Source organism: Labrus bergylta, chromosome 12 (assembly GCF_963930695.1).
Source record: "Labrus bergylta chromosome 12, fLabBer1.1, whole genome shotgun sequence".
NCBI classification, from domain to species: domain Eukaryota; kingdom Metazoa; phylum Chordata; class Actinopteri; order Labriformes; family Labridae; genus Labrus; species Labrus bergylta.
The window spans coordinates 14730789-14743288 of record NC_089206.1 but is presented as its reverse complement, the minus strand read 5'-3'; the positions used below and the strand labels follow the sequence as shown (position 1 = coordinate 14743288).

At 39.8% G+C, this 12500-nt stretch overlaps 2 protein-coding genes across 5 annotated transcripts; both read left to right on the top strand.

Annotated features, from left to right (window-relative positions):
* The first annotated feature begins 366 nt into the window (after positions 1–366).
* Positions 367–6299, top strand: arhgef3l (Rho guanine nucleotide exchange factor (GEF) 3, like). Of its 3 annotated transcripts, none has more exons than XM_020635064.3 (13): positions 367–590; positions 846–891; positions 1015–1062; positions 1586–1642; positions 1806–1913; positions 2005–2163; positions 2511–2573; positions 2663–2759; positions 3105–3181; positions 3359–3616; positions 4707–4877; positions 5098–5287; positions 5762–6299. In XM_020635064.3, the coding sequence occupies exons 1-13, from the start codon at positions 553–555 to the stop codon at positions 6007–6009; spliced, it is 1560 nt and encodes a 519-aa protein (XP_020490720.2). In that variant the 5' UTR covers positions 367–552; the 3' UTR covers positions 6010–6299. The 3 variants fall into 3 exon arrangements, with proteins under 3 accessions (XP_020490720.2, XP_020490719.2, XP_029133405.1); XM_020635063.3 differs by having other exon boundaries at positions 368–590; positions 1012–1062; XM_029277572.2 differs by having other exon boundaries at positions 368–590; positions 978–1062.
* Positions 6300–6594: 295 nt separating this feature from the next.
* On the top strand, positions 6595–12124 carry usp21 (ubiquitin specific peptidase 21). 2 transcript variants are annotated; one of them, XM_020635073.3, is made up of 11 exons: positions 6595–7444; positions 7885–7941; positions 8071–8188; positions 8302–8413; positions 8652–8756; positions 9064–9128; positions 9225–9412; positions 10108–10186; positions 10284–10391; positions 11018–11132; positions 11564–12124. In XM_020635073.3, the coding sequence occupies exons 1-11, from the start codon at positions 7289–7291 to the stop codon at positions 11661–11663; spliced, it is 1203 nt and encodes a 400-aa protein (XP_020490729.1). In that variant the 5' UTR covers positions 6595–7288; the 3' UTR covers positions 11664–12124. The 2 variants fall into 2 exon arrangements, with proteins under 2 accessions (XP_020490729.1, XP_020490727.1); XM_020635071.3 differs by having other exon boundaries at positions 8652–8771.
* Positions 12125–12500: the final 376 nt, after the last annotated feature.

Sequence of the window (12500 nt, the reverse complement as noted above, 5' to 3'; positions counted from 1 at the left end):
TCAAACAGAGATGTGTAAGTTTGCCATATTTTCCTCTCTGACCTGCTTGTGGCTTTCTCATCAGAAGTTTCATTATAGAGCATATCCGGGAAGCACAGCTTGAATCAGCTAAACGCCTACCTGACTTAAAACGAAAACTATAATCAGATGGTAACTTTTTATGTAAATGCAGACTAAACGCCAAGAACAGGGAACCTCATCAACTGTTCTGCTGACATGAATGTAAGCTCAGGTAATCTTGTGCTGCACAATATGTTGATGACCTCAAATTTTAAAGTTCCATCAACTAATTAAAAGACAGGTTTTGAAAGCGGCGTTTTAAACCCTCCTCCCTTCGAAGAGCGGATACATGAGTATGTGCAACTCAAAAGGATGTGGTCGATTGTGAGATGAGGAAGAAAGTGAGGAGGAAGGAGTGCACTGAACTTTGACAAACAACAAAACTTGTATGTTACTGGAACAGAACTCAGTGTAAAGTTGGACCGTGTGGACCTCTCTTATTTAGAAAAATGTGTGATGATTCTGTGAAGATGCACTGAAGACAAAGACGAGATGGAAGTGGAGGACACTGGTGAAACAAGGACTTCCTGGTATGATACCTCTTACGTTCGTACTTCTAGATTTCTGACTTTGAATCCTACATATTGAACGTCAATGCTGAGCGATGACAGAGGAAGGGATTATTATAATTAACAGAATGATTTAAGTATGTTTAAGGAATACCACTGATATTAATGGCATAGAAAATCTTCCAAACCATAATAAAGGCAAACATGATGAGGATTCTTTTTTTTTGTTGATAAAGAATAATTCTACATGAATAATTCTGTATTGCTCTTTTTAAGGTCCACAGCAGCAGAAGACAGACACATCCTCTGTGACCATGCTGGGGTATTTTTTTTAGCAATTTATCATACTATATTTTTTTAACCTGCTTCCCTTGTCTAAAACTTTTATGGGTTTTCTCTTAAAAACAGAAGAAGTAAACCTAATGTGAAATTCTGCTTTTAGAAGAAGAGAAAACAAGACCCAGCCCCTGCACCTGTGATCAGAATCACAGAGGTGAGTGTTAAATCTGAAAGGCACCATCAAACTCTGCGTTTCTTCATCTTCATGTCTCTGCCTCTCTGTAACTAGCGGAAGTTATTCAACCGTACCTTTGTGACCACAATACCCAGAGCTAACGAGAGAAGTTAAGCCGTACACCCACAGAGGCTTTTTGGAAGAACAAAACTTGAAGTTGTTTATATGACACCTAGTTACACATCAGCCACTGTCCTTTTCAGAATTAGCAACTGGGTTTTATGTCTATTACCACAAATAGAAACATTTAGAGTGAAGCACCTTTTCTCACTGCACTGAATATACAGCTGATGTGGTATTTGAGTCAAATGAAACAAGCAGACATCTTGTATTTTACTACACAGGCACAGTTTCAACCTCCTTCCTCTTTGAAAGTGTTACACAGGAAACGAGAGATCTGCAGCCTGCAACATCTCGCAGCCCTCCAAATTTCTCACCTTCCTAACTCTCTCTAATTTGACCTGTGAAATATTCTGTAATGTGACCTGTGCTGTTTGATTAGGATGAAGAGGAGGATGAGGACGGTGAAATAATGTCCGACCACATGAAGGATTCAGAGGTAAGGTTTCTGATCTGCAGGTTTGACATGTGGGTCAAGATGCGTTAAAGTCTTGTGTAGCCACTCGTTGTTGAATAAGATGAACTACCTTGATACGCTTGGGGATCATTAGTTTACATGTATCATATCCAGATTCTTAACTTCTAATGGTGATTTCACTCAGGAGCCCAGTAATAAGAGGGTCAAACCAGTGGTCAAGTCAAATAGCCTAACAGGGCTCATAACCCCAACGAAGACCCCCGCTCTGAAACGCATTGGACAGTCCATTTCGGTAACAAAGCACAAACACACTCGCACTCTTTCTGTCACACTAAATGAACATTTTTTTTGTTTTGCATTTGACTAACCACTTCTTTTCACAGCGCTCCATCAGTTTTCGCACAGAGGCTCGACCTTTGCCACCAGCCCCCCTGCGTGCTCGTACGAAGGCCTCGTCGTTTCCACGCCGACGAAACAGCCAATGCTGGAGTGACACCGTGGAGAGTCATGACCTGACTGCAAAGGAGATCAAACGGCAAGAGGTGCGAGGGGCAGCATGCTTTATTTCATCTCATACACCTGGCTTTTAAGCAGGTGTCTTTCATGAGGTGCCATGTTTGATTTTTTTTTTTTTTTTTGGGGGGGGGTTTTTAAAGGGATATTTGGGTCGAGCTGTGGTTGCAGTGTGGGGCGGGCTTACCAGAGCATACTCTTTGTTTCTGTGAAGTAGCTCTACGCAGCGATTACGAAAGAGGATGTGAGCTGGCACTTTAGGCTCAACTTCCTTTATCAAACAATCAGCTGTGAAAGCTCCTGTTGCGTATCTACATTGTAGGCAAGACTGTGTTTGCATGCCATCCTGGACACATGATGTGTTTCTCCTCTGCAGGTGATTTATGAGCTCACTCAGGGAGAAAGGCAACTCATCGATGACCTCAGTCTGGTCAAGAAGGTACAAAAGCATTACTTTATATCAGAACACATTCTGCTGAATGAGACTTACAGGCATCCATCCATTTATTTATTTATTTTTGTTACCAGGTGTACTATGAGCCCATGCTGAAGTTGGACATTATGACAGAAAGCGAACTTGGACAAATCTTTGGTACACTCGACTCTCTTATCCCTTTGCATCAAGGTAAACTATCGTTCTACTTCACAACTCTTGCAAGGAAACTCCTCTTTTTCTTTTCATGCCAAATTGTTATATTGGCTTTTATGTGGCACTATTGATAATGCACTATTTTAAAATGAATCTGTATAAAGTCAAACAAAGAGAGTGTTCATTCATACACTCATGCTTGCATTTGATTACTGCGAGGCGGGTTTGCCGTTGTCTTTTTTTTAAGCTAAGGATTCCGAATGAGTTGAATGAGAGGTTTCTGTCGTAGAGCTGTAGTAACACTAGTGTTTAGTCAGCAAAAAAAAATAAAAAATCAATACCAGTTCTTCATTTAGTTTGTTCTTTTTTTGTATCCTCTAGATCTCCTGAGTCGTCTGGAGCGGCTGAGGGGATCAGAGAAGACAGTCGGAGAGGTTGGGCCTACTCTGATGAACTGGGTGAGTGTCTCCATGGAAACCAAGGACAGAAAGAATAAAGGGCACAACCCACCTTCACTCACTCCAGTTCCTGCATTTTCTCTGTTTTGTTCCTCTTCAGCTCAGTGTCACAGAGTTCAGATTGTGTACATCTCTGCTTTTCTCATCATATCCCGCCCTCCCTCTCCCTTCTTGTAGTTTCCTTGCCTGGAGGCCTATGTAACATACTGCTGTAACCAGGTGGGGGCTAAAGCTCTGCTGGACCAAAAGAAGCAAGAGAAAAGAGTGGAGCACTTCCTGCGGCTGTGTCAGGAGTCCTCATTCAGCAGGAAACTGGACTTGTGGAACTTCTTAGATCTCCCCCGAAGTCGTTTAGTGAAATACCCGCTGTTGTTAAAAGAGATCCAGAAGTGCACACCTCCAGATCACCCGGACGAGGACACATTACCTGATGCTGTAAGTTTGTGTTCACACATACACATGTATAAAAAAACACCTACTCCAGGTTAAAAAACACAGAATTGTGAATTAATGATGAACAGGCAATTTGAACCTTATCATTCTTACTCCTGTCCTTCTCTACACTGGCAGTTTAGCAAAGATGCAGGGTCTGCTGGTTTACATACCGTAGCAATCTCAATCAATTTCCAATATATGGAGGTTTGAATACACAGAAAACTTTTATTTATTGCTCCCTTTTGCTTTATTTTCAAATCTTATAGCTTGTCAGATTTTTTAGAAGCACAAAAATAGAAACGTGTCTATCTGAATATCAGCACATCACACATATGGGGCGCTGGTTTGGTTTAGTTGGTAGAGCAGGTTCACAGAGTACAGAGGCTGCCGTCCTCATCGTGCTGGTTGTGCTGGTTGTAGGTTCAATTCCCTGTCCTGACACCTTTTGGTACATATCACCCTGTACTTTCTCTCCTCACATTTCCTGTCACGCTCACTCTACAATAAAAAATTTATGTAAATAAATTTATGTAAATATTCAAATGTCAAAATTATTTATGTCTTGATCTAAAAAATATATGTATGCATTATCAAATACCAATCTATACCAAATAAATACCATACACTTAGTTCACACCTTCATATTCACCTTCTAATATTCCTTTATTGTGAAATCCATCAGTCTGCAAGCAATTTCGCTAACGCTCTGTTTTACAAATCTAAAGTACTTCACACTGAACTGCTTCCAATTGGCAGCTACAAATGTTGTTAGATGAGACTGCAGGGGCCAGTAATCCTGTGATATGTCATCAGTAATATGAAAATAACAAGGTCATTATGTCTGCCAGTTTGGCTGGTTCATCGTTTCTTCTAATAGCTGTCAGTTCAGATGACAGTTTTATATTGAAGGTGCTTTCAGTTGTCGACTCGTGGGCAATAATGGCTCATATAAGAATCAGGATTCCAAATGTTAAAACATAGTGCATGTTTATTTACCCTTGGCACAATTCATAGGACATTTCTTTCTTGATCAATCAAATGATGAAATTATAAAATACATGAAATCTACATCACTCTTTGTTGTGTTCAGTTGGAGTTAATCCAGAGCATTGTGGGGGAGGTGAACAAGAAGACGGGAGAGGCCGAGTGTCAGTTCTACAGGCGAGGTCTGAGCTACCTGGATGAGAGTCAGAGACTACCAGAGATCCAGCTGTCCCGCTTCCTGTACTGCCACGGAGAGCTGAAGAACAACAAGGGCCAGGTAAATACACCCTGTAGATGTCTGGATTCCAAGACAGAGTGAATCCCTACATTTACACATCTTTGCACCTCTTTGCCCTAGCGTTAACATATTTGTTATGGTGTTCCTGCCAACACTTTCACTGTTAGATCTGAATGATAGATTACTTTTTTTCTTGGCTCTTCTTAATGTCTCTCTGTGTATTGATAAATACACTTCAAACATCTGTCTTCTTTGGCAGCGGCTGCATGTCTTCCTGTTTGAGTTGGCGTTGGTGCTTTCCAGACCGGGGGAGGACAAGGACGGAGGTCAGGTGTTCAATGTGTACAGACAACCTCTGCCCAATGCCCTGATCAACCTGGAGGAGATCCCAGACGGGGAGGCTGCTGGAGGGGGCACCTTCAGGGGGGCATTCACTGGAAATGATAAAGGTAACATCTACATACTGCAAACAAATGATGTATTGATCCCTAAGCAACATAGAAACATCGGATCATTAGCATTAAACAGCATATGTTTCCATTTTCTTCACTTTAGTTTTCTTTGATAGATTAATAAATAAGCAAAAGTGAAAAAGGCAAGATTTGACACTCTAAAGGTCAATTTGTCAAACGGTTTGATTGTTCTGAGCACTTATTCCAAACCAACAAATAATTGATAGTAATTAAAAAGAGGAAAGGTTGTAACAGCCTAAACTTAAAAGGTTAACAAGAAGGTTTAAACTGCACACATTTCAGGTTCATTTATGCTTTGAATTATATAGAGAACTAATGGATAGGATAGTTACACTTAGGCTACAGTAAAGCCCATAATTGAGCAAACAAATTGCCACACTACCCCACTTGATGAAGAAATATCCTCATACGCACTTTCACTAAACGCCCTTTCTTCACCTCTCTCTTTAGTGAGGAACTGTTTCCGTGTGAGCAGCAGAGGGCGCTCCAAAGTAAACCCTTACAGCCTGCAGGCCAACGACTCCTTCAGCAAGCAGCAGTGGATCACCTGTCTGCGCCAGGCCATCGTCCAGTCCAGAGACCGGACAGCTCAGACCAGCCAGTCGCAGCTCTCCCTCCACACCGATCCCGCCCTGTACCACATAGCCGAGCTCAGCCTCAGCTCGGACACGGACATGGAGGACCACACCGGCCGCTGACTTTTATTTTAAAGACTGAACACAAGTGGGCCTTTGGGATGTCTATAGAACTGTACATTGGTATTTGTTGTACATAAAATGTGAAGGCCCATTGCGGTTAGACATCTGCATTGAATTTCCAACTTGGATGGTTTTAATTTCCCACATTTTTGATAGATTGCATGATTGGGATGTAGTGTTTTAACAGTATTATTGAATGTGGATTCCCTTTGTGAAGTTTTTTTTTTTTTTTTCAATTATTGCTGTTAATGTTGTTGTTTTTTTTTAAATAAACTGACACTGAAAGCGTGTTCAGGTACTTTTGGCAAAGTACACAAAGACAAGTCTAAGTATAGACAACAAGATTTAGAAAGAAAGGATTAGTGATGCTTATCCTCCCTCCCTCTCTCTCTTGCTCTCTCTCTCTTTCTCTCTCTCTCTCTCTCTCTCTCTCTCTCTCTCTATCTATCTATCTATTTATCTATCTCTCTCTCTTTGACACCGGTGACAGGGAAGGAGAGAGAGAAAGAGAGAGAGAGAGAGGGAGGGAGGTAGACTTTCAGTTCTAGCCTACAGTCAGTGCTTACAGTGTAACAGTAGACGTCCCCTTATGCATTTTTAACAGCTCAGCAGGTGATGGGAACAGTTCAGTGGGGACAGTTTGTCCACAGATAGAGTGATCAAATGATCAGGTGAGTCCAAACTGCTCTGTTTATTTGTCAATGTATTACGCATTAAAATAACTTTGTAAGAATGTTTCCATTTACTAGTATGAAACATCAACAAGAGTGTGCTAATATCTCCGTGCAAAGCTTAACAGTAGTTATACTTTTTTTGTAGACCATATACTTGATTCTTTGATGAAACTTGAATTTACATCTCGTTTGAAGTCATCAAGGTCTCTGTCAGACCTAGACTCTCTGAGCGTCTCTACACGCTGTAATTATGGAAAAGGAAAGTGAGACAGAGTGGATCAACTGGATCTATACAAGGCAAGGATTTACTTTTAATGGGCACTCCTTCACAAATTTATCCTGTTCTTTTTCCCTCAGCTGTGAATGACATCCCTCGTTATTTTCCTGGAAACAGAGGGATATTAGTCCATCATTATCTTCATATACCTTCAGTAAAGAAAAAGGACATTGTGACTCTGCTAAACAGCTTATGACCTTCCATCACTTTGCACTCCCCTCTGACCCTGCATGTGAAAAACAAACGGCGGTGCAAAACCATTCATTTATCATATCTTAAGGAAGCCTTTCTGAGGCTAAACACGTCTCCTGAGGTTTAGTGAAACAGGATGCCCGGAGCCAGTGGCGTCAACGTCGAGCCCTCCTGCAAGGCCTTGTGTCGAACCCTGGTGTCTCAGAACGGCCTGCAAAGAGAAACTGCTGACATTTCCCAGTCTGTCCTCTACACCTCACTGATGGGGCTGCTTCTGGTCGCTGACAATGAGGTGGGTAAAACGCAACACCATAAAAACTGTTACTGCATGCACAGGCATAAAGAACTGGTGTTAAAAGATTTCTGTTAATGTGGGATTGATGGGACGCTAAAGAGACGAGCATTAACACAGACAAAGATATTGTGTAAAGGACTTAATGGAGAGTACACATTGACACACACGTGTTTAAACCCCTGTCAGCACTCCCTGGGTTCTAATAGGATGAGTGCTTGGGACTGACCTCCTTTTAGCCTCTCTTGTTATGTTAATGTGATAAGAAGGCCAAATCTGTCCCATCTATTCTGTACACACACAGACATGATGGGGTTAAAACCGAGAGACAAGTACCATGTTGTCGGGACCTTGCCAGGGATCAAATTGGAGGGTATACTGGCTAAAGTCTTGATCATGGTTTGGGTAAATAACTTCCTTTTTTTTAATGTATTTTTTAGAAGGACCAGCTCACCTTAGGAGTTGGAAGGGTCGGCCTTAGAAACATAGGAAACACAGTAAGTTTCATGATGAAGAAAGTGCTTTTAAACATACATATTTCCAAAAACTTTCATGCATGAACTTATTATCTCTCTCTCTCTCTCCCCCCCCCCCCCCCCCCCCACACTATTTATTCTCGATGCTAGTGTTTCCTGAACGCAGTAGTTCAATGTTTGTCTCACACACGTGGCCTACGAGACTACTGCCTGCTCAAGTCCTACAAACAGGAAAAGTTCTCCAAAGAGGATGCTAAACTCATGGAAGGTACCTTACCCTCAGAGCCCCTCCTCTGCTGTTATATTCTTTACAAAAGTTATTTCATCCGTCTTTCGTTTTTCTTTTTTTTTTTTTACTTTTACGTGTCCTCCTGTGCCCAGCTTTCTCCCAGGTGCTGTCAGGCCTTTGGGATGTAAATGACGGAAACACAGTCAACCCACGCCAGTTTTACAGTATTTTTAAAGAAGCAGTGCCTTACTTCAGTGGTTACAGGTAAGAATGTAGATGTTGGTTAACTGTTCTCATTAGAATTGCATGCAAGAGACATTAGTGCTGTGTAAAAGCAAACACACAAAGACCTTTGTTTAGACACACGTTTTTTAAGATAATGTGCTACATATGAAATGCAATTTACTTCTGTACCACAACAGCTATAAGGACAAGAGAGGAACTTCTGTCTGTATCGATGGCATTTAGAAATCTTGCTGTGTGTCTCTTCTGTTTATTCCAGTCAACAGGATGCACAGGAGTTTCTGAGGTTCCTATTGGACAAGCTGCACACAGAAATCAACCGCAGACCCTACGTTCGACGAACAGGGAAGGACCCTGAACAGAAGTATGCCAGATTTAGGTGTGTATCTGTATCTGGTGATAAGATAGACATTATGGTGCATCGGTTGGGATTCAATATAGTGATATTGTTACTTATTCTGTAGGCAAAATAATTTAAAAGCTGAGGAAAGGGGATAAAATGTAAAAGTAAATATATCTTTGCATTTAAACATTTTGTTCCAGATTTCATGTTTTTGAGAACATGTACTTATTTTTTTTTTTAAGTTTAAAGTTCATCAATACACTTCTGTCTTTAAAACTAGGATGTTCTTCATGGGAAACATTTTATCCTCCTCTTTACTTCCTCCCAGGATTTCAGAAGAGGCAGCAGCCATGTGGAAGAAACACTTGGAGAGAGATGACAGCAGGATAGTGGGTAAGGAGAGCAATCCAGTCTCGATGATCCCTCAACTGTACTCTATAAGGTTTAATAAAGGAAATGTATTCATTCTTCCCGCCATCCTGTTCACAGATCTGTTCTCAGGCCAGCTGCGGAGCTCGCTGCATTGCTCCGTGTGCTCTCACTACTCCAACACATTCGATGTGTTCTGTGACCTATCGCTGCCTATCCCTAAGAAGAGCTCCTCAGGGGAGGTGACGCTGAGGCAGTGCCTGGACCTCTTCTCTCAGGAGGAGAAACTGGACAAGGAGAACTCACCTGTAAGTGCAAAACCAATGGATTGCATTTATGTGTCTCTGACTTTAGGTCTTGAGGTCAATGACAAGCACAGTTGAGCTAGGAATGGAATAAAGAAAGGGTTTTTTTTTAACCGCTAATTTATACTTTTGTCATTCTATTCATTCAGCCCATTATGTGTTTGTATATTTGCTATTTATGGGGAGTAAAGCTAACAAATGCTTAAGTAGATGTGTGTAGAGACAACAGGAATAAGTCTGGCTTATACAGTGTCTTCATCAATACAAATCAGTTCATTCAAATATATCACAAACATCAGACAAGGCAAACAAAATAGAAAAAGCACACGAGGAATTTAGCAATCAAGCTCAACTTAAAGTTGTGTCTTTAATTGTTTATTAACTTGAGTCTTGTGGACATGCAATGCAGTAAATGTTGTTATTGTCTTTGATTTTGAGCTCTTTAAAGGATGGCCTCTATATTTAATGCTAAATTAACAGTGACAAATGCAAAAGTTGATAATTAAATCAACCTAAGACCTGGCTGAAAAATGAATGACGGTCTGATATGCATGAGAGAGCTATAGAAGGGTTGTACTCTATGCAAACAAATACTAACAGACAAAGAATTGCACACACTTTTGAATAGTTAATAACCGCTACAACTAGGACTGTGTTTCAAGATCTTTGAAGTGTGTTTGTTTGTGGATGTATTTCAGATGTGTGAGAGGTGTAACAGACATACAGAGTGCACGAAGCGGCTGTCCATCCAAAGGTTTCCCCAGGTTATTGTCATTCGTATCCTTTGAACCAAGTGGTTTTAGTTTTATTTAACTTATCAGAAACGTATGTTTGTCTTCAAGAAGTTATGATGAAGCTTAACTTTCTCCATCAGATTTGAATCGATTCACAATGTCTCGGTGGTCGATCAGTAAAAGCACCACATACGTGTCCTTCCCCCTCACTAATCTGGACCTCGGACCTTACGGGCCTCTCGACTGTGGTAACAAAACCAATGCTTCCCTTAAGTTTATCCTTCTACATATTTTATGTTTTCCCCTTCATCTGGGCCGCATCTCCTTTTGCAAACATCCACTGCAAGCATTTACTGTTTCATTTAGTTTAGGTTAGTCAAGACGTTAGTTAAGACAAAGCATACTGTTAAAGGTCAGTCATTGTAGGAAAGTATCTCTCAGTAATTATTTGGCACCATAACTAAAAAAAAGTTTGTTTAAATAATTTGCTCAAAAATCTCAAGCCGTATTGAACTACAGATCAATTATATCAAATATCACATCTCATAATTAAATGTATATATGTTGAAAATGCTGATGCTTGATTTTATGATGTGAAAAGTTGGCTGTGAAAGTTAACCAACATATATGGGTTATTGGTGAATAATTAAACCAACTAAAACAATATGATAACAATAAAATTAAAATATTGAGATTAGCAAATGATCAATGGCACATCTAGAGCTCAGTGCCACTTTTGAATAACTTATTTGAAGTAGTGTTTTGAATGTGACAGTATGTTGACATTCCTTTATTTATGAAATTAAAATAATGCACATTTTATTTTCTAAAAATTGAAGGAGTCAGTCATTATATCTTTTTTTCATCTCCACAGGCCCAGTTCTGTATGATTTATATGCAATCTGTAACCATGCTGGGACGGTGAACATGGGTCACTACACTGCCTGCTGTTCAGATGAAAGTGGTTGGTGCTTCTACAATGACTCCAGGTGACTTTCATTCATTCATTCATTTATTTTTTATTTCGAACATGTTTTTAAAATAAAATAAAATATACATTACAATCAAAGCATACTTTCTGTAGTGGCTCGATTATTTTTCCTTAACCAGTCCATGTTCGAAAAGGGTGTAAGATGAAGTTAAATAACTTATCCAGTCCTACCCCTTTTATCTTTTTAGCTTAATAAATTAATCCAAGACTAAGCTTTCAAAAATAAAGTCGAATAATACAGATAACGAGGTAACAAAAGTAACTTTCATCTTGCACTCAAATTCTTTTGTCAAACCTGTTCCCAGCCAACTCCTTGTAAAAGACAGTATTTTATAAAGTGTACTGTGTCTTTGGGCCATCTGTATAGAAACCTATTTTAAATAAACCTGAACCATTTCTCATGATATGTCCTCCTCTGCCCTCCTACAGTGTGACTGCAGTCTCAGAGAATCAGCTTCAGACCAATCAAGCCTATGTGCTGTTCTACCAGCGCAGCAACAGCACCACCACAACCACTGTCAGGAAGTAGACCCGAGACTGGCTGAGCTGAAGAGCCAATCAGAGCAACTTTACCTCCGGTGTCCATAGAAACAAACAGAAGCAGGAGTATGTTACTCTGGCATCTGTGAATTTCTCAATCTCATTAGATTAAATAAACTCTGCGGCAGAGGATGAGGATGAGAGGGAATGCATACTAACTTTAAGGGTGCTGTCATAGATGAGCTACTTTCCTGGAGAAGCTTTTGAAGTGTGAGAACTGATACAGCTCAGACAGACTCTGTGCCCTGGTCCTCAAGGCACAGAAGAGTCTTAACTGAAACAGTTATGACAAACTCTGTTCCCCTTGCTGGAGTGAGGGGTGTAAACGCATGAGAAGACTGTGATTAATAATTTCAAATGTGAAAAATAAATCTCAGCTGGATAGATATAGCAATCATAACTGTGAGCTAAAGTTTTGTGGTACTTTAAATAAAGATGAATAATCTGTAACTGGTACTATATCTGTGCTGTCTATCATAAATATTCAGATGTAAATATATAAAGTTCTTTATGGATAAATAGTCCTTCACATGGACGGATAACGATGATGGCTGAAAATACAAAAACTGGTCATATTATATATACATTTATGACATGCATTTAAAAATGTATTTGATAGTAATTATTTTTTTTACATTTATTTCTTCTTCAAAATTACATATTGACGGAGAATGAATTGAATTGATTGTATTATTTATATATATATATTTGTATACATTTATTAATAATCAGAAGTAAAGTTTTACATTATTATTTCATGTGTATTTAAAATATTTTTTTCGTGATATTACTTCATGTTGTTATTTTCCTTGATTGATTTCAATTC